Source organism: Geotrypetes seraphini, chromosome 13, assembly GCF_902459505.1.
Source record: "Geotrypetes seraphini chromosome 13, aGeoSer1.1, whole genome shotgun sequence".
Lineage (NCBI taxonomy): Eukaryota > Metazoa > Chordata > Amphibia > Gymnophiona > Dermophiidae > Geotrypetes > Geotrypetes seraphini.
Window position 1 is genome coordinate 65,472,369 of NC_047096.1, and position 20,580 is coordinate 65,492,948.

The following is a 20,580-nucleotide window of genomic DNA, read 5'->3' on the forward strand; positions in this document are numbered from 1 at the left end:
GCACCATCTCCTCCCTCGCTGTCCTTCTCCCTTCCCTTCCCCAACCCTCACATCCCTGTGCATCATGTCCTCCCTCTCTCTCTCTCCCTCCATCCCTATGTACCATTTTCTCCCTCTTGTTCCCTCTCCTATGGTCTGACATCTGTTTCCCCTTCTTATGGTCTGGGATATTTATCCTCTCCTTCCCATAGTCTGGCATCTCTCTCCCCTCCTTCCTTTTCCTTTTCCCCTCTTTGTGGTCTGGCATCTCTCTGCCTTTCCCTTCCCCTTCCCCTCCCTCTTCCTTTCCCTAGTCTGACATCTCTCTCTTCCCCCACTTCCCCATCCAGTGGTCTGACATCTCTCTCCCTTCTCCTCCCATGGTCTGGTATTTCTATCTGTTCCTTCGCTTTCTTTCACTGGAGATCTAAGGCATCTTTCCTCCCCATTCCCGCAGTCCAGCATCTTTCTTGCCCCACCCCACCCCCGATCCTGTGCTTGCTCACCCGGAGTTTTTGTAACTCTTCAGCTGTCATCAGCGTCGGTGCACTAAACACGCTTCCTTTGGTGACCCAGAAGCTTTTTCTCTGCAGAGAGAAAGCTTTTGGGCCGTCAATCTGCTGCTCGTGCCAGCCTTAGCACTCCCCTCTGAAGTTACTTCCAGGTCCCGCAACTAGGAAGTGAAGTCAGAGAGAGAGCTGATGCTGGCGTGGGCAGCAAGTTAGAGATGCTTCCCACGCTGGGGAAGCTAAATAGGTATGGGGGAAGGGAAGGTGCGTGCAGGGAAGGAGCAGGAGGGCAGAGAGGGGAGCACCACCCACCCTAGCTACGCCAATGGCTATAATGTACCTGCAGTAAAAGTAGTCACAGCTTTTACAATCTCACTGCTCCCTTAGGCCTGGATTCTCTATAGGGCATTGATATTGGCAGCGGCCTAAAAAGCAGCTGCCAATCGTGTGACGGCACCCTATAGAGAATCATGCCTTTGTGAAAAATAGGAGCTGAAAATGTAGGCCAGGGTTTTCAGGGCCTACATTTCTGACGCCTATTGATGCTGTGCATTGTGCCTACTTACAGTAGATGCTTTAGGCTGCCTAATGCTACTTCCCACATTAGCTACGCCCATAGTGGCATTTGGCGGACTATAGCACCTACGTGGGCACAATTGCAGCACATATTATTTAGGCGTGGGTAGGCATTTTAATGGTGCCGGGTTTTGCCATTTCTGGAATTTCCCCTTTAATGTTTCACTTTTCATTGCAAATTCAGAGTTCGGGGAGTCCATAGCACTACCACGAACAACCACCAAAGCCCTGTATATGAGTAACAGCAGTGGGTACACCAGAATTGTGTTCTTTCACCTGCCAACTGCAAAGCTTCTGAGCATGTGGGAGGGGGGAATGGAATATCCTGCATTATCTAAATTCCATGATTAATCAGTGAGAGATCTTCGTTTACATCGACTGTATGCTACAGGTCCTGGAGTGTGCTGCAAGTAGACATTAGAAAAAGTCTAGGTGAGGGTCTCAGGATGACACCATCTAATTTGGGGGCTTGTAAACTACTTTTCTAGACTTTGATTCCCACCAGGGTGGGCAGAATAAGTGAGGCACAGGACTAAGCAGTACTGGTTTATAGTAAATCCATTTCTAGGAACAAAATACTATTGTGTTTTTATGTGTGGAAATTTGGGAAGGATAAAGCCATTCTCTACCTTGTAAGGAAAAGATTTTGAGGCCTTTAAAGAAAGGGTTCCAAGATACCCAGTGAGATTCTTAACCTCGCAGGGAAGGAAAGAGGGCCAAAGCTAGCAAGGGATATTTTGCATTTTTAAATACAATATATATATTTATATATGAGCTATATCAGACTGTGATCTCCCACTGCCCTTTCTAAAATGTGTTAGGTCACATGTTGCTTGCCAGTGGACTTTTGTGATTGGATCTCATCAAATCTCCAATTTGCATCCCACCTCCTTTCTCCTCTCTCCCCCCCCCCCCATGGTTTCCCATCTCTCTTGTCACATGATGCTATGATATAGTAGCTGCAAAAAATATACATAACAGCTTCGCCAAACACATTTACCTCAGCACATCTCTTGTGGCCCAAAAGGAGGGGAGAATGGAACCTTCCTAATTAATTTAAAAACAAAATTCAAGTCAGAAACATACTGTGGCCCTACTTATATTATTTGTAAGCATAGAGAGGCCCTCCATGGTGGGAAAGTAGGAGGGGCTCTAGAATGGGGGGAAAGAGGGTAGAAATGATGCAAATACTTTTTTGTTTTTGGTGTGTGGGGAGGTCTTTTGGATGTGTTTATATACTGGAATGCCAGTGCAGATAATTCTTACAGGGATGGTTCTTCAGTGCTAGGTCAAGCAAACCTGGCCCTGGTTACTACACACTGTATGTTGGGATTTATAGTTGTTTGCAGTGATGAGGAAGAGGGAAGGAACATGGGATGATCTCTGTCCCCTATTGTCCGGAAATTTCCATGGAAGCATGTGCATTTGGGGTAAAAGTCCCCTGTAACCTATCCCCAAATCTGTCCCAGTGCCACCCAAGACTTGTCTTGAGTTTACGGCAGGCACATCTTCAATGAATATGCATATGGGTTTCCAAACTGCAGATTCATTCATGTTCATATTTCAAATATGCCTGGAAGGTCTGGTTTGGGAACTAATGCTGACGATTTGACAAGATCAAGCAGATAAAGTTGAAATTTGGGCTAGTAAACCTTTTTGTAGTTTTGTTTCTTGCTATGCATTCCTGTCTCCTTGGGCTGTCTGTCCACGAGGAGCTTTGTGAGGTATTAATGAATGTACCTTTTTAAAGTTGGGCCAGATTTCTTTCTTTGAATGGGGTGGGAAGGCAAGTGTGGCTTTTTCTTAGTTCTGTGTGAGCCTGAGGTTTTTTTTGCTCCAATCCTAATTTTTCAGCTTTTTTGTTTTGTTTTGTTTGTTGCCAAAAGGCATTTTGACGGGGCTTAACCAGACTGTATTGAAAACCCAGGGTAGGTCTTAAGTATCAGGCTGATATAAGATTTTGAAACAAAAGTGCCCATGACAAGCTCTAATACTCCAATCAATTTCAAAACTCTATTTTTGGTGAATTCTCTTAAGTTACCCTCCTGCTGTAACCCTGGGAGCCACCATGTCTGGAATGAGTGTTGCAAATTACCTCATGTGAAACAGGGTCAGATTGGTTTGCCCAAGCATGTGCCTGAGCCATATGTAGCTTGTGATATCACAGTTTGTACAAACTAATCAGATCTTGCTAACCAAGTTGCTTCCAGCAGTGCAGGGAGACTTGGCTAGGGTCGTACTTAAAAGGGATTTTTTTTTTTTTTTTTTTTGTAATTTTTAAAAATGACAATGTTGAGCTGATTTTTGACTTGGTGCCGTGTGTGTTTCTGCTGCCCTGAAACCTGAGAGGAGCACAAGGATACCAATAGCAGCAGGAAGGGTTGCCACCTCACCCCAGTTCAATGGATGGAGCTAATTTACCCCATTCCATGCAGGAAGCTGTAGGTTTGATTTTCTTAGGAAATCTAATGGGAACCTCAGACCTACAAGCTTGCATCTCTAAGGGGGGGGTCAATGCTAGATGACCCAAGGATGAGATGACAACCCTAGCAGCAAATGAAATGGAGCCTTCAGCCCAGCCCTCTCACAACTTCGTCCATTGAAGCCCAGCTTTTTCTTTCCGAAGATCGCTGACATGCTCGACAATCACAGTGTCTATGTAAACATGCAATTTCAAACCTTTTGTGTTTTTGGTCAGGATTTTAAAGAAAGCTATTTTTATGGTAATTGTTGCTGGTCTATTTTACTATATATATTTATGTAATAAATATATGATGAAAATGAAATGGTAAGAGCCTTCTTTCTGTCTGAGTGCTATCTCTCAGTCTCTCTGCATGTGTTTCACCTACCCAACAATGTATTTATAATGTCTTCTAAGTATTGTATAAGAATTAAATCATGAAAATTCAGGGGAAGAAATTTGTGTATCCCTTCAGCAGTTCAGAAGAGTGTGTTTATGGGACCTCTCGACCAGAATGAGAACTATAGGTTTTGTGCCATAAAATCTTTTCCCAGAGCTGTGGTAGCTAGTGGGAATCCCCAAGGCCCACCAGCTAAAGATCACCCTGCAATTGCTGAGAAATATCTGAGCTCAGCAGTTGATGGCTGCTGAAAATGGTCCTATATGCTTTTTTTCATGCATACACAAGGGTGCTGGAGTCAGCCGTTTAAGAAGCTGCTGCTTCTAGGTACCTTTAGTGATATCTTCAGGTGGTAGGGCTTGAGGATCCCCACTAGTTCATATACCTTTTTTTTTTAAGGTGGTTTTTTTTTTAGGGGGAGAGGGCATTTAGTGCCCATCCTAAAGGCTCTGGATATTTCATGGCCTTGTTCCACTTAACTGTACCTACCACTCTTACTTCAAATTGGTTTGAAGGCACCATTTTTTTTTAATTGTCTGCTGTCACCCCCTCCCCTCCCAATATTTAGATAGGTATGTGTGTGTGTGTATATATATATATATAAAATAACAGTTATTTTTATATACCGCAGGACTGTGAAATTCAATGCGGTTTACAATGATTAAAGATGTTACAGATAGAGTGGAATCAACAAAGTATAGACTTGGTGATTGACAGTTCTAGGTTGGTTTCCTAAGTATTTCAGGAACAGATGTGTTTTTAGACGTTTTCTGAATTCCCTATAGGTAGTATATATATACATATATATATATATATATATATATATATATATATATATATATATATATATATATATATATATATATACACATGTACACACACCTATCTAAAAATAAGATCTGGAATGAGGATAGAAGGATGACTGATGGTCTGATGGATGAGGTAAAGGTCCTCATGGCTTCTTTGGACTGCATTAAGTGGTTGGAGGGAAAAAGAACAGCTGAGATAAGTCTGCCCCTATGCAAATCATCAGTCATGCCAAAGCTCCAGTTCTAGCAAATTTTAGGAATGAAAACCTCTGTGCTTTTTCCTCTCCAAAATTCTGTTGTTGCAGATTCAAATACCATCAGTGGTGTGTATTTCACATCACTTCTAAAATTATCTTCCCAGTTACCCAGAGAAAAGCTACAGTTCCAGTTAACAGCTGTAGCCAGCAGAGGGCGCTGCTGCTTTTTCAATCTGTGGCCCAGCTCTGGAATTTCTGCAGCAGCTTTAGACTAGAGAATGACAGGGAAAAATCTGTCCCCGTCCCCTTCACCGCCCCTTCACTGTCACCGTCATCCCATTCATTCACTGCCTCATCACTGTCCCCACAACATCCATACATGCCTCAGTACTGCAATATTTAGCTTATTCCTTCCTTATAAATCAAAGTTCTGGCTCTGAACTGGAGAAAGATGTTCAGCTGGCAGGGCTTTGTTTATAAATTTTTATCAACACAACTAATATACTACTTTATCCTGAAGAAAAAAAAAGAAATAGAATTTTTTTTTTCTACCTTTGTTGTCTGGTTTCTGCTTTCCTCATCTTCTCATTCAATTCCTTCCATCCACTGTCTGTCTTCTCTCTGCATCTTCCATTTGCTCTGTTACTGTGCCTTTCCCTTTCTCCCCCCCTTCCAAATTGGTCTGGCACCCATCTTCTTCCCTCCACTCCCCCCATAGTCTGGCATCTTCTCCCCACTCTCTCTTCCCCATTTCCCTTCAGCATCCTTCTCCCTCTCTGTCTTCCCCATGTCCTGTCAGTGTCCTTCTCCCCCCCTCCGTCTTCCCCATATGCTTTCAGTGTCTTTCTCCCCCCTTTGTCTTCCCCCATATGCTTTCAGCGTCCTTCTCTCCCCCCCCAAGACAACAGGCCCAGTCCGACAAACCTCCTTGCCCTTTACCTGTGATGTTTAAACTGCCTTCTTACAGCAGCTGGAGCGTTGTAGTTGCATATGGCTGCAGTAAAGGTTGTGTCTGATGTGGCAGAGATGACCTTTACGGCAGCCACACGCAGCTTCAACGCTCCGGCTGCTGTAAGAAGGCAATTTAGACTCGCAGCCACGAAGGTAAGGGGCAGGGAGGGAAAAGGGAACTGTTTCGACTCAGTGGCAGCAATAGCGAAGGAGCGCGATAAGTGACTGCACACGTTCCTTCCCTTAACTGCGGGGACAAGGCCATTCACCACTCCACAGGGCACTGAATGGCCTTGTCCCCGTAGCCACGGTGAACACAGGGTTTTCCTCACCGTTTTGGTGGGTTACCCACAGCTAGCCGCAGGTAACAGCCACTGTGTCATTCTCTACTTTAGACCTCTGACTTTCTAGTACACATTGCCCAGTCTGTGTCCATGGAAGAAAAGTTTAACACAAAAAGACTAAGGCCTGTATTCTCTAAACAGCACCATTGTCAGCAGCTGCCTTAAAAGCAGCCACTGATTGCATGTCAGGGCTGTTCAGAGAATCACACCTCTGGCAAAGGTAGGTGTCAGAAATGTAGGCCAGGGTTTTCATGGCCTACATTTCTGGTGCCTTAGATGTGAAACGCACCTCTTTAGGCACTTCCAGCATTAAGTACCATAAAGCACCTACAGAGGCATGAGGCTGGTGTCAGTAGGTACCCTGAAAATCAATTTAAAATGTCATTTAAATGGCACTTTTTGGTTGGCTTGGGGGCCTACCAGCACCTAAAAAACCAGCACTGTTCACAGAATATGGCCCATAATCCAGTGTCCTCTTTTTCAAAGAATTTTAGGATTGATAAGTCCACACTCATGACAGCAGAAATTAAGCTAACCCCACTGTTAAAAATTCCAAAAATTACTTCCTAAATATTTCACAATGGGATTTTTTTTTATCACCAGTAAAATGCCAGCTCTTTTATCTGCTTTTTTTTGCTGTTCAGTGAGGAAACTGCACTAGTTCTCTGCTCCTCTTTTTGAAGGATGGATATGGCTGTTTCTGTATTGCAGGAACATAAGAGGGGAGAAAAAAAAAAGGACTAGTAGAAGCTAAAGCCATCCATCTTCAAAAGCAGATTTGGTGTTTATTTAGACCATAAGAATAGCCATACTACAGTGGTATTGCACACTAGTGTGCCATGGCACGATTCAGGGTGTGCAGCAAAACGCCACCAAGGAGGTAAGGCACTGGCTGACTACCTACAGGATGTGCCTCTCACAGCAAGAGGCACATTCTTAGTATGGAAGCTGGTGCCAGCTCCTCTCAATATTAGCAAGGTCAGGGCCCACTCGGGAGGGTCTCTGCACATGCATACGACATCAACATCCGTGCATGTTCAGAGGCCCTCCAGTCACAGCTTCAAAAAGGTGGTGTCGACACACTAGCATACTGGATCAGACCAACAGTTCATCCAGTTCAATATCCTGTCACCTCAGTGACAATCCAAGTTGTAAGTACCTTGCAGAAACCCAGATAAGCAACATTCCATGCTCCCACTTCTAGAGGCAAGTACATTTTACTATCAACAGGCCAATTCCTTTCTTCCTCTACCCCCAGCTGTTTTACATTCACTGTATAGATATACATACTAAGGGAGATAAGCAATAACATGTGCTTATGATAGGGTAAAAATCACAATCATGGGGTAGGCTTTGGAATCAGCAAGTGCTTTGCACCTGCTTAAAAAATAGATTTTATTTTTTTTGTGTTGAGGGTAGAGAGTACATGTGTACTGCATTAATTAGCACAGCTATACTGCCACACACTGATTTCTAGGTGGTAAGGGTTCACATGGGGAAATTAGGGTGTGGCTATTAATAGGGGAAATGGGGCCATTTTACTGCCATGCTAAAAGTGGCTGTAGTGCCACTGATCACTTTTTAGTGCAGCTTCATAAAAGAGCCCCTTAGTTTGGTGTGTGAAGCATTTCACCCAGCCCACGGATACAAAAGTGCCAGTCCACACTGTAGCAAAGTTCCCAGTATCTGCTCTTGTGAGATGAGAGCTGCCTGTTCCTTAAGTGATTTTAACTGTGTTGTTCTGCAAAGGCTGCCTAAGAAGCATTCAGTTTGGGCTGGAGGAGACTGAGGCCTATACCTGCTTTGCACTGCCTCACCAAAATTTCAAGTGCTGCCGCAATCCTAACTCTGATCTACCCCTCTCCCTTCGCAAGACATGAAAAAGAGAGAAACTAGGTACAGGAGAGGGTGAATTTGAAACAAAGACCAATTTCACTGCTACACAAAGAATTTGGCTTAGCAAGGCAACCTAAACAGCATGCAGTTTCAAAATAGGTACCTTGGGTCCTCTTACTGTGAAGTTGCACAAACACATGGTCCAGAAGCATCAGCCTGTTGCTCTTGTACCACCCCTCCCCCAGCTGTAAGGAAGAGTAGGTACCCTTATCCTCCTGCCTACAAGTGCCAAAAAAACTTGACCCCTACCACACCTCTTTCTCCTTTAAATGTACAGAACCTGTCTCTCATGAAGAGCAGATTTGAAATACTCAAACGATCAGTCAGTACACACCCAGTCTTCATAATGTATTGCCACTGTACCAGTTGGAATGCATAAAATATTATATTTGACATTAACTCCAGTATTTACATATTTACATCAAGGATCCATCCTATCTGCTTTCTGAAGCAGTTCTGTGTAACTTGTACAATAAATAAATCCAGTTTGTGAGGGGGGGGGTCGGGGGTGCCCCAGTCTAAAATGTTCCGACTTTAGCTGAGAGTCCATGACACTGGCTCCCATGACACATTTAATGCAGTCTTATTCCAGGCTGTGAGCTTTCATTGTGCCTCCACCCGGAAGGAAAGCAACTTCTCCGAGTGCATGCTGTTGAGGGTGCGCAGATCTGCCAGTTTCAGCAAGAGCTTGGTAAAACGTGGTGAAGTCTCTGCAGGGCTGTTCTTCAGGACTAGAGTGCGCAATGCCCGGATGAGAGTCTCTTGCAGCTGTTCCACAGCTGCCCTGTTTTCCATCCCTGAGCGATCTACAACACACCAAAAAAGCTATGAGTAGTGGTTGAGGCTACAGGAGAAGTTTGTGACACTAACTTTCCCTTCCAACTTTTTGCTCCATTATGCAGGCTGCCAGATCAGCAGATAAAGCTGTACTCCCAAATCTATAAGAGCCCAGTCACTTCCTGATGCACTATGTTTACCCTTTGCTTAGCAAACAAACCCTCTTGTTCCTTTTGATTAAAAACAGGCACAAAGTTCTCCCCTCCCCCAGTTCCTGTCTAGTTAAGACAGCAAATGAACACTGAAGTAGCTTGAAGTCTGCCCACTAGACTGGTTAGGGTTAGTTATAAATTGCTGCAACTTGTCCATTTTTCCTTCCCTTTTCAGCTGACTGCCTTGCTTACCTGCAGAGACCAAGACGACCGCTGTGAAGAGACTCAGCTCCTCCTCAGATAGAGAAAGAACATTCAGCTTCTCACTGAACTCTAGCATAGAAGTTAGAAGGTCACCCATGCCCATCGCTCGCAGCTCCTGCAGTCCATAGGTGGCGCCACTGATGAATGTGACCGTCTGCTGTTTTACATTGAACAAGGAAGCGAATCTCACCATGAGAACCTGCCAAATAAAAGAAATCATCAGAAGCCACTCCTGTCATCCTGCTCTCCTCTGCTAACCAAGGAGTCAGCCCTACTTTCTCTGCCAAGATCACCATACCTAGATACTTGGCCAATGGCTCCCCAGGGCCGAGGTCATAATTAGAGCAGCAGAGAGATTGCTTAAATCCCACAGCCACTCACCTTGGATCTTCACCCTCTATTGCCCCAAGTACAAAAATTAGATTGCAAGTCTTATTGGGATGGGGAAATATCTACTGTACTGAATAACTCAGGAGCTACTATTAAAAAAAGGCCTGAGCTAAATCCAAATAAAAAATTGCAGTTGTGGATGAAAAGCCAGAAAGACTGCAGTGCATTTCCTACCCTCGGAGGAAGGAGGGAAAGACATATGCATATGAAGGAACAGAGAAGTAGTAGTCAAGGTAGGGGTATACACCTAGCTATGGTTCTGGCAGAGCCCTCACTCCCTTTGAACAAGAAGCAGCCATATAGTTCTTACAGACTTAACCATGGCCCTGACAACCAACAGCCTGGACAAGGGAACGGTCAAAGTATCATTATAACATGAATTTTTGCTCTTTGTAGCCTATGATGGGAGGAGGGTAGAAAGACCTTGTTTACTTAGCACAGGAGTATTACCCAGCTATAGGTCACAGCCCAGCCTGCTCACTTTCCCCAAATCTTGTTTAGGATGGAAGCAACATGAAAAAAGGGGGGGGGGGCAGGCTGGCTAGAGATCCAAGTCTGTCTATCATTCTAAACTGCAATTCAGAACAGGTGAAGAGGAATCAGACCTACCTCAAAGGTACCAGCTTTCAGAAGGGCAACTTGGTCATGCTGGGAGAGGTCCCGAAATCCAGGGATGTGCTTGGCAAACTGTACCACCTCTCGCACAGCAGGTGTGAAACCACATGAGAAGTCTTCCCAGATCTCCTGCACACTGCGGCCACTGCGCCCACGGGGGCATGTATTCATGGGACATACCTAGGACAGAACAGAGACCATTAAATGTATGGGAGGGGAGGAAACAATCATTGAAACATACAGCACAGAGAAGAGAAGAGAACATGATGGATACCATTAAATACATTGTGAGAGAACAGGAGAGGTGCTGTTAGATATTCAAGTCTGTGAAAATGCAAGACATACAGGGTTCTCTCAATAGCCCTCTGTAGACTATTCTAACCACTGCTAGAACACAGGCCATACTGCCTTCACCTATTCAAACATACTGTGACCTGGATTGGCCACTGCTGAAAACAGGAAACTGGGCTACATTAATTTGACCCAGTATGAATGTTCTTATGTTTTTGTACTACATAAACACTGCTCTTCACCTTAGTGGTTGAGTAAAAATAAGAGTGGTATTGGAATCCCTAAACAATTCTCTCAGGTAAGATTTGCCTCTTTGTGGATGATACCAAAATCTGCAATAGCAGACACTCCTCAGTGTGTGAACATGAGGAAGGACCTAGGGAAGCTTGAAGAATGGTCTGAAATTTGGCAGCTAAGGTCATGCATTTGGACTGCAAAAACCTGAGGGAATAATACAGTTTAGGGGGGTGAAGAACTTCTGTTCATGAGTGGGACTTGGGTGTATGCGATGATCTTAAGGTGGCCAAACAGGTTGAAAAGGTGACTACAAAAGCTAGAAGGATTCTTAGATATATAGGGAGAGGTGTGGCTAATAGGAGGAAAAAAAAAAAAAGAAGTATTGATGCCCTTATATAAAAAGGCAGGCGAAACCTCATTTAGAGTATTGTGTACAATTCTAGAGACCGCACCTTCAGAAAGATATAAAAAAGGATGGAGTCTGTCCAGAGAAAGGCTACTAAAATGGTTGATGGTCATAAGACATATGGGGAAAGACTTAAAAGATCTCAATATGTACACTTTGGAGGAAAGGCGGGAGAGGGGAGATATGATAGAGACATTTAAATACCTACATGGCATAGTTGCGCATGAGACAAGTCTCATTTGAAAGGAAACTCTGGAATGAGAGAGCATAGGATGAAGTTAAGAAGCGATATGCTCAAAATAATCTAAGGAAATACTTTACAGAAAGGGTAGATGTGTGGAATAGTATCCCAGTAGAGGTGGTGGAGACAAAGACTGCTTCTGAATTCAAGAAAGCATAGGACAGGCATGTGGGATCTCTTAGAGAGATTAGGAGATAGTGGATGCTGCGGATGGACAGACTGGATGAGCCATTTGTCCGCCATCATGTTTCTGTTTCCCTAACAGAACCTCACCATCACTCTGAACCCTGCCTCTCCTAGCTTGCTCCTGGGAAAAGTTTTATAAGCATGTCACCTTGCCTCATACCAAAAGCATGCCCACAAACTTCTCCTTACCAGCAAGATATCTTTGGTGCCTTGCAGGGGACAGCCCTGGGACAATGAAGCGTCTGTCTCTTGTCTGTCCTTAGCGTTAGCATTCCTGCTGTGGTTCAGGTGGCAGGCAGAGTTGTGTCTGTCCTCCCAGTTGGGTGGAGTGGCGAGGTTGCAGAGCTGGGATGGGGGCTGACCCAGGCGGCTTAACTTATCATGAGCATAGACAAAAATTTCTTTGTGGGCTCTGGCTACCTGGCCAATGACCTCTTCTACCTTGTCCTCTGGGCTAGGGGAGCGCGGGGGGGTCAGTTGTGGTGGGAAGGATGAGAAATGGTCCATGCTGGGTGGCTTCAGAGGGCTCTCACTCCGGAAGCCCCCACTCTGCATGCTTGTCATGGCACTCTGCATTTCTGCAAGCATGCGTTGCTTCTCCCGCTTTGGGATTCGACCAAAACGAACAGCTGGGGAAGAGAAAGGCAGGCATTAAAGGAGGATTCCAAATACTTGTCAGAGAGGAACATAAAATGCTGAAGGTAAGGGCCAGATTTAGCCTCCCACCTCTCCAAATGTTATTGCGACCCTGAAATGGCCCAAAGTCACACATGACCTGATGGACCACTGTGCCTCTAGCAGCAATAGCAATACCCCCGTGAGGGGATGGCATTAAACATCCTGAGGCTTGGGGGAAGAAATTTGGAAGAGCAAGGCTACCAATAGGCTGTTATCTCCATAATATTTAGACAAGCTTGAGCCCCTCAACAGCATGGTAGCCGAGGGCACTGCCTTGTTTACATCCCTCTGCCAGCCATACCTCTCCCCCCCATGCCCAGTCTTTTCCATCTGGAACAAAGGGTTTTCAGGCCACTTGCTCTCCTGCACACTCACCGTCACGGGACATGCCAACAGACAGGCATTTTTTGAAGCGACATTGCTGACAGCGGTTCCGATTGATGCGTACAATGGAGCAGCGTTCATTTTTCAGGCACTTCTTGTACTGGATGTTCTGCTGAATGCTTCGCCGGAAAAAGCCCTGTACAAGACAGAGGACAAGAGTATGTCTATTACGACCGTGCCGAGGCAGAGCTTGAATCTTGAGTGGCAACATAGAGCAGAGTTCACAGATGACAATTCCACAGGTAGCGTGTGCCTGCATGCCCTTACCTTGCACCCCTCACATGCATGAACCCCATAGTGGAATCCTGATGCCACATCACCGCACACTTTGCACAACAGCACCATCCCGTTCAGCTCTGGAGGAGAAGCACAATAAAAAAATGTTAGCACTGTCTATAGCTCATATACTACACATTTCACAGCCTACAGGTCCACTCCCCTGCTTTAGCTGTTATGTCCTATACACCGTCTCCAGGGTAACCCAGATAATAATAATTTTTTTTTTTAAAGCCTGCCCAACCTTCTCCAAGACAGTTTTTGTCCTCTTTTGACTTTACATTTCATCCCCCTGGGCAGATTAACCACACAATCTCCTGTACAGTCCACCCCAGCACTCTTCCCCTTCAGTGTCTACACAAGCAGTCCCACAATAAACTAAATGGATTCCCAAGCCCAGTCTAGCAGTTGCCTGAACATCTGACTTCCTGGTTCTGAACAGCCCACGACCACCAACACAAGGTATGTGTAGCCTACCCGACAAACCAGCACTTCCACTACGGACTCTAGCTACCACCATGCTGCAGCCTGCACAAGTCCGTCTCCATGGTTGCCTATGCTTCTGCTAGCACTTCTAACATTTCACCATTCCTTTTAGTAGCCCCAGTACCTGATGCTGAATCATTTGAATAATAGGGCCAGCTCAGGGTACCAAAAACTGCCTCACTGATTCAACTTTCACAAGAGCAAGCATATGTTTTGCTGTCACAGCTGCGCTCTTCTCCACAAGGCCACCAGCACTGCTGCAGGTTTACATGCAAGATCAGCTACTTCAGTTCTCATGTTTAAACTTTGGGACATGCCAGTGGCTGAGTATGGAGGTCAGCACAGCAGTCAAAGCAAAGTGACATGCTCTTGCTGCTGTAAAAGACAGAGGTGATAATTGACTCAGGGTGCCACAATCCACTGAGCTCCCTTCCCGATTACAAAGTCATTACCTGCAAATTATCCCCTTTACTTCCCCATGCAGTTCCTACTCAAACATAACCCTGACCCCTCAACAGTATATGGACTCACTGCTGATATTGCTGGAGGTTTTGCTGGGAGATATCCTGCTTCCGCCGTCCAGTGCTACCTGCAGGCTGCTGGGAGACCCTCCGAAGATGTAGGAAGATGAGGGGGGAGACACATCCTCCCCACAGCCCGAGGAACGGGAATCCTGAGTCACAGAGCCCGTGGGAGAAGGGGGAAAGTAAGAGGGGAAAGACTGACATGTAGACTGGAAACTGCCATTGGAATTGTCACTGTACATGGAAACAGGACTGATCCTGCTGGGGGAAGAACCAGTAGAGCTGATGTAAGTGATCACTCCACCTGTGGGAGACAAAAAGTCAGGACACCGTCACAAATACTGCCTGCAAAGTAATTACACAAACTCTATCTATACAGTACCATAAAAAAAAAAAAAAAAACTAATGCAGCATCCCTGCCTGGGCAAACTTAGACAGAGCGTCACTCCCTTAAAGTGGCACAGAACAGTAAAAAATGGGAAAGGGGTACTAGCCAGATATACCCAGCAGTGCACTACTGTTGGGATCTTGCTTCTTATAATGCCTTGAGCTTCTTTATATCACCCCCCCCCCCCCCCATCTTTCAACTTATGCCTCTTGTCACATCTGGATGTTTTCTACTGCAACCAGACAAGGAAGATATTGCAAGTAGCTACAAAATAAAAAAGTCTTGCCAGGCTTGAACTGGGAAGCACTCTAAGTATTTTCAATTCAATCCTATTATGTGGAGTGGACTTCTACATTTCAGAATGTGGCCCTGCAAAGTGAGATCTAGAAAATATTTTACAATTCACATACGAGTTGTGCATACCGAGAGGAGCATGACAATGTAATGCAGGTCTGCTCAGATCTTGTGATTATATACACCGTAAAGGGTTACTGCACCCGCAGAGCAGTAATTACGCCAGTGCTTGACAAGCAGGAGGGATGCCACACAGCACAGGCTGCTCCTGCATTGATCTGCTTGAACAGTGCTGCACTGCAGTGACAGCGAAGCAAGAGGGGACGGGGAGGCAGGCCCAGGACTCACTACCTCATTTTATCACTTAAAAATCCTTCCAAGTGTACTTCAGTATGTTGCCTGTATATATTACACCATATGAGCTCCAGTAGGAAATTTCTGGGCACTGCACAAGTATTAAGAGTACTAGCAGTACATCAGAGCTTGAACTCGCACCCAACATAGTCTGGCTTATGAGCAAGATCATTCCCATCACACTAATGTGCAAAATAAACCCCATTAGATTTGTTTACAAGTATAACCTGCATATACTTAAAGCAGGGGTACAACAAAAACATGAAACATTTATCAGACAGAAATTCAGCACAGAAAACAGATCTGAAAGACACTACCCTGAGAGAACCAAAATGTAAGCAATACCGAAAAGAATACATACTGGGTAAGACCAATGATCCATCCAGCCTTGTATCCTGCTTCCAACAGTCACCAATCCAGGTCACAAGTACCTGACAATCCCAAATAGCAGCAAGGTTCTATGCTACCAATCCCTTCCCTGATGTCCATCTGAGTAGCAGACTAAGGACTTTTCCTTCAGGAACTTGTCCACATTTTTTTAAACCCAGATATGTTAACTGCTGTTACCACATCCTCTGATAATGAGTTCCAGAGCTTAAATATTCATCGAGTGAAAAAATATTTACCCCTATTTGTTTAAAAGGTTATTTTCCATGTAACTTCACCAAATGTCCCCTAGTCTTTGTAATTTCTGAGAGAATTAAAACAAGTACCACCACAAGTTGATACTGGAGAATTATAGCCTAAATGGAGGAAAAGATCTGATTCGCCCACTTAGGGAACATGTATCGTTTTCCCTAAGAATATTGTGGTGATGAATATCTATCATTGATCAAAAAACCTCCATCCATAATCAATGATAGATATTCATCACCACAATATTCTTAGGGAAAACGATACATGTTCCCTAAGTGGTGAATCTGAGATCTTTTCCTCCATTTTTAAGCTATAATTCTCCAGTATTAACTTGTGGTGGTACTTGTAATTTATTTGTTGATACACATTTTTTGATTGTAGAATTAAAACAACAGCCTATTCACTTTTAACCGTTTTACGCCACTCAATATTTTGTAGGCCTCAGCCATATCTTTCCCAAGCAGAAAAGCCCTAACCTCTTTAGTCTGTCTTCATATGAGAGGCATTCCCATTCCCTTTATAATTCTGGTCATCTTTCTTTGAACCTTTTCTAATTCCACTATGTCTTTAAGATAAGCCAACTAGAATGGCACACAATACTCAAAAGTGTGGCTTTTTAAAAAAAGCTTTTTCTTTTTCATATTCCACTACCTTCTGTTTCCAGGCTTTGGTGTTATATCTTTAATAGTTACTGGTTACATTTTTTTCCCATGCATGCCCTCCCAATCCTAATGTGTCACACTATTTGTGGTTTGTTTTTAAGAGTTTTATAGATTTGTTTTGTATACCAGTGGATCCACTGAATGTGGATTGGGAGAGACAGAAGAGAGAATACGATGCCCTAGAATCCCAGGGAGGACAGTGTGGTGATCAATAGTGTTGAAGGCAGTGGAGATATCAAGGAGGATGAGGGTGGAGTAGAGGCCTTTGGATCTAGTCAAGGAGAGGCCACTATTCTCCACTCATGGTATCACCTCCACACCAACTACTCCCAGATCTACCTCTCCACACCTGAAATCTCTGTAGGTATCCAGGCTCGGGTTCGGTCTTAACCTTCCTGTACCATCTAAAACAATACATGTCCAAAACTAAACTTATCTTTCTGCTCATGCTTTCTTTCCCTCTTCCCCCACTCTCTATTTCGGTCAATAACACTCATCCTCCCTATCACCTTTGACTTTCTCTTCTCAGATCCAACGCCATCAAAGCCCATTTTTTACCTCCATAACATTGCCAACATCTGACCTTTCCTCTCATACTAAACTACCAAAACCCTCATTTCAGAATCTGGTCACATCCTGCCTTGACTACTACAATCTGCTCCTCACAGCTCTCCCACTAAATCACCTCTTCCGTCTCCAATCCATTCAAAACTCTGCTGTAAGACTCATACTTTGCCAAAGTCTGGAGTTGGCAATGGAGGAGAAATGTGAAGATAGGAGAGAACCAACAAGCAGAGACCCAACAAGCGGAGTTCATTGGGGAGAAATGTTAAGATAGGAGAGAACCAACAAGCAGAGACCCAACAAGCGGAGTTCATTGGGGAGAAATGTGAAGATAGGAGAGAACCAACAAGCAGAGACCCAACAAGCGGAGTTCATTGGGGAGAAATGTGAAGATATGAGAGAACCAACAAGCAGAGACCCAACAAGCGGAGTTCATTGGGGAGAAATGTGAAGATAGGAGAGAACCAACAAGCAGAGACCCAACAAGCGGAGTTCATTGGGGAGAAATGTGAAGATAGGAGAGAACCAACAAGCAGAGACCCAACAAGCGGAGTTCATTGGGGAGAAATGTGAAGATAGGAGAGAACCAACAAGCAGAGACCCAACAAGCGGAGTTCATTGGGGGGGAATAAGTGAGGAAATATATTAGAGGGGAAAGCTGTGGAGTGGATGCATTTATAGGTCAGCAAGAGCAGTTTAAAGTGTATTCAGAAGTGGATGGGGAGCAAGTGAAGTGATTTTAGGAGAGGCGTGATGCATGCATATCTTTCCTCACTTATTCCTCCTCCCAATGAACTCCGCTTGTTGGGTCTCTCCTATCTTCACCTTTCTCCACTATTGCCAACTCCAAACTGCACCCCTTCTACAGTACCTTGCTGCATCATATGCCTGGAACAGGTTGCCTGAACCAATAGCTCAAGATTCATCACTTCCTGTGTTCAAATCCAGTCTCAAAACCCACTTATTCAAAGCTGCCTTCAACTCCTAAAACACACCATAAGCCTAACCTCCCCAACCCCTATCTGTCAATTTTTGTTTAGATTGTAAGCTCTTCAAGCAGGGACCACCACTTATATGTGCTAATGACTAATGCGCTTAGTACTAGTAGTGGTAGTAATCTGCCCAATTATTGTCCTGTAATAACAGCCATTATGGAAAAGCCCCAAAAAGACACTAAAAAAAGCAACAAAACTAGTACATAGAATAACAAAAAGCCTTTATTAAACATTATTTTTCCCCAGAGACAAACTACAAGGGATTAAGAGTTGTTCGATATATAAAAAAAAAAAAGCAGCTATAAATTACCGTCTCTAAACACCCTAATCAATGCTATACAAAATTGGCAATGAACCCTCATTCCTGAAAGCAGGTTTCCTCCCTCGGCTCCTTCCCGACAAGCAGAGACAAGACGGCACACAACCAGTCCATGTGCTCCTGCCGCACGTGGACCTACAACGAGCGACTCTAAAGATTCTCACCCCGCCCCCTCCGCCATCAGCCCCGCCCCCGGCAAGCCTCGATCGTCTGCCGCGATTCCCCCCCCCCCCCCGAGCGCACTCGCGGGCCCTAGTATTTCAGGAGCTCGAGCCACGTTCTGGGCGTGACGTCACATGCAGGTGGGCATGCCCAGGCGGGCCGTTTCGATTATGTAACGAAGTAGGTCATGGGCAGTCGGCCAATCCGCAGCGGGCGGTGCGCTTTTAAATGAAAACAAAGCGCACATGGCTAAGCGGCGAGAGCCATGTGAGCCCCAGCAGCCCGGGCGTGGCGCCTGCTGCCAGCTCCGCTGACCCAGTTCTGCTCCCTCCTCCTCCTCCTCCTCCGGGGAAATGAGCTGCGGGGAGAGAGCGGGAGCAGCATCTACTAATGTACTAATGTGGCAAGAGCCCGCCATACCTATTACACCGCTTACAAGGACCTCCGGAGGACGATTCCTGGATCACAATGGTAGATAAACCTTGCCTGAAAAGCCTGACTCGGATTCAACAATCTTGATGGAGATAGTGGGCTAACAAAGCCTGCCTCTTCTATACAATATGTATATACACATACGTGCGTACACACAAAGTTAAAATCTATCTAGGAAGAGCGAGCTAAACACATGCCATGTACTACCTGTAAGATAAAAACCTGGCCTTAAAAAAAAAAAAAGAAGAAAACCCCCCAACTAAAGCCTACTTTACCTGTACTGGCGTTGGAATCCACCAAAGACGTCATTTTGGTCACCAGCTCTCGGGTGTCATTTAACAGGAGGCTGGAAACGAGACGCAGAAAGCAGCAGAAAAAAAAACCCCAAAACGGAACGACTTCGGCTCTTCTTATGCAGACTCTGCGCCCCAAGCACGGGAAGCAGAATGATCCCGGCACCGGGCTCCTCTGTCCTATTGCTCCTGCTGTCTTCTACTCCCTAGACAGACTGATCTGGGCTATTTCTCGCTGCCAGTTTGTGCGGCTTCCTCCTGCCTGCCCTTGTATAAACCCTGCTTACGTGATCGGGAGAAACCAATCCTGCTACCTTTTCTGGATGCGTCACAGCGTGCCTGATTGGTTCTCTGATCGGAATGCAGTAATGGGTTCTCAACCTAGTCACGGGGCCAATCTGGCCAATCAGGGGTTTAGGAAACCCGCAATGAAGGTCCATGAGCTAAACTTGATTGCGCTATCTACAAATCTATCTCATGCATTGGAATGTGTCTTGAGGACTAACCGAGTTGGAGAACCCCTGATATGCAAAGATACAAATAAGCCTTCAGGTTCAACGTTATCCCAGAGGAAGGGAGGAGTGATAGATTAGCTTTTATTTCTTTATGTTATAATTACAGTATTTGGATGCATGGGCACCAGGCCTGCGAGTGCTATGGATGATTTATCATCCCCAATATTGAGCAAATGCTTTCAGTCTGTCCGAGGAGATGTAATTTGTGATGGGTTTAGTACCCCCTATCATTTTGAAAAGTTGACACTTTCGTTTTTAGCTGAATAATATTCAGAGATAGTTAAATGAGTCCTTTATTATAAACAAGCTTCCCTCCCCCCCCCCCCCCCACATGTTAAATTTGATATGGATGTCTTGCAAAACATTAAGGTGTCCTTTTACTAAAATGTGCTAAATGTTACCCTATTCCAAACTGAAGATTTTGGAACAGCTCTGGACTTCTGACAACCCTATCCTAGTCTAGTGCATTTGAGGATTTGCAGTACTGAATTTCAATAGGTAGAATCAAGCACCGAAATCTCACACTGCTTTGGGATATAAGTTCAAAACTAGGATTGGCCAAAAAGTCTCCAGCTTGGAACTGGGTAACTTGGCATCTCTGTAAGATGCCCATTTTATACCAATGGGTTTCTTAGCATTTAGTGCACGCCAATGGTGTACCTAGGATATGTGACACCCAGGCTGTTCATTTTTTTAACATCCCCCCCCCCCCCCAATATAAAAATATATTTTTGGTAACTTTAGTTAGTTAGTTAGTTATATATCCCGTCCTTTCCAGAGAGCTCACAATGGGTTACAATTTAACATTCACGGCGTTACAATATAACATTACATAGAGTTACAACCTGTCCAATCCCATGCCCAGGCTGTGGTGTAAACAAAAAATACTTTTCCTCTCTCTTTTAGGACCTAGCTCATGCTTACTGTCTAATACCAA

At 44.8% G+C, this 20,580-nt stretch overlaps 1 protein-coding gene across 3 annotated transcripts; it reads right to left on the reverse strand.

The window, feature by feature from the left end:
* Positions 1-7,989: 7,989 nt before the first annotated feature.
* NR1D1 (nuclear receptor subfamily 1 group D member 1) lies at positions 7,990-19,523 on the reverse strand. 3 transcript variants are annotated; one of them, XM_033917905.1, is made up of 8 exons: positions 19,416-19,523; positions 14,037-14,333; positions 13,011-13,099; positions 12,735-12,879; positions 11,871-12,310; positions 10,315-10,500; positions 9,304-9,514; positions 7,990-8,928 (listed from the first exon to the last, which is right to left on the reverse strand). In XM_033917905.1, the coding sequence occupies exons 2-8, from the start codon at positions 14,269-14,271 to the stop codon at positions 8,726-8,728; spliced, it is 1,509 nt and encodes a 502-aa protein (XP_033773796.1). In that variant the 5' UTR covers positions 14,272-14,333; positions 19,416-19,523; the 3' UTR covers positions 7,990-8,725. The 3 variants fall into 3 exon arrangements, with proteins under 3 accessions (XP_033773796.1, XP_033773795.1, XP_033773792.1); XM_033917904.1 differs by lacking the exon at positions 19,416-19,523 and adding an exon at positions 19,111-19,409; XM_033917901.1 differs by lacking the exon at positions 19,416-19,523 and adding an exon at positions 18,233-18,375.
* Positions 19,524-20,580: the final 1,057 nt, after the last annotated feature.

Excerpts from the sequence above, each read along its gene's own strand:
- NR1D1 (XM_033917901.1), bottom strand. The coding sequence starts at position 18,284 with ATGAGGGTTCATTGCCAATTTTGTATAGCATTGATTAGGGTGTTTAGA. Across the intron at positions 12,311-12,734 it reads TGTTGGCATGTCCCGTGACG|CTGTTCGTTTTGGTCGAATC; the intron begins GTGAGTGTGCAG and ends TCTCTTCCCCAG. Across the intron at positions 9,515-10,314 it reads TGAAAGCTGGTACCTTTGAG|GTTCTCATGGTGAGATTCGC; the intron begins GTAGGTCTGATT and ends TTTATTTGGCAG.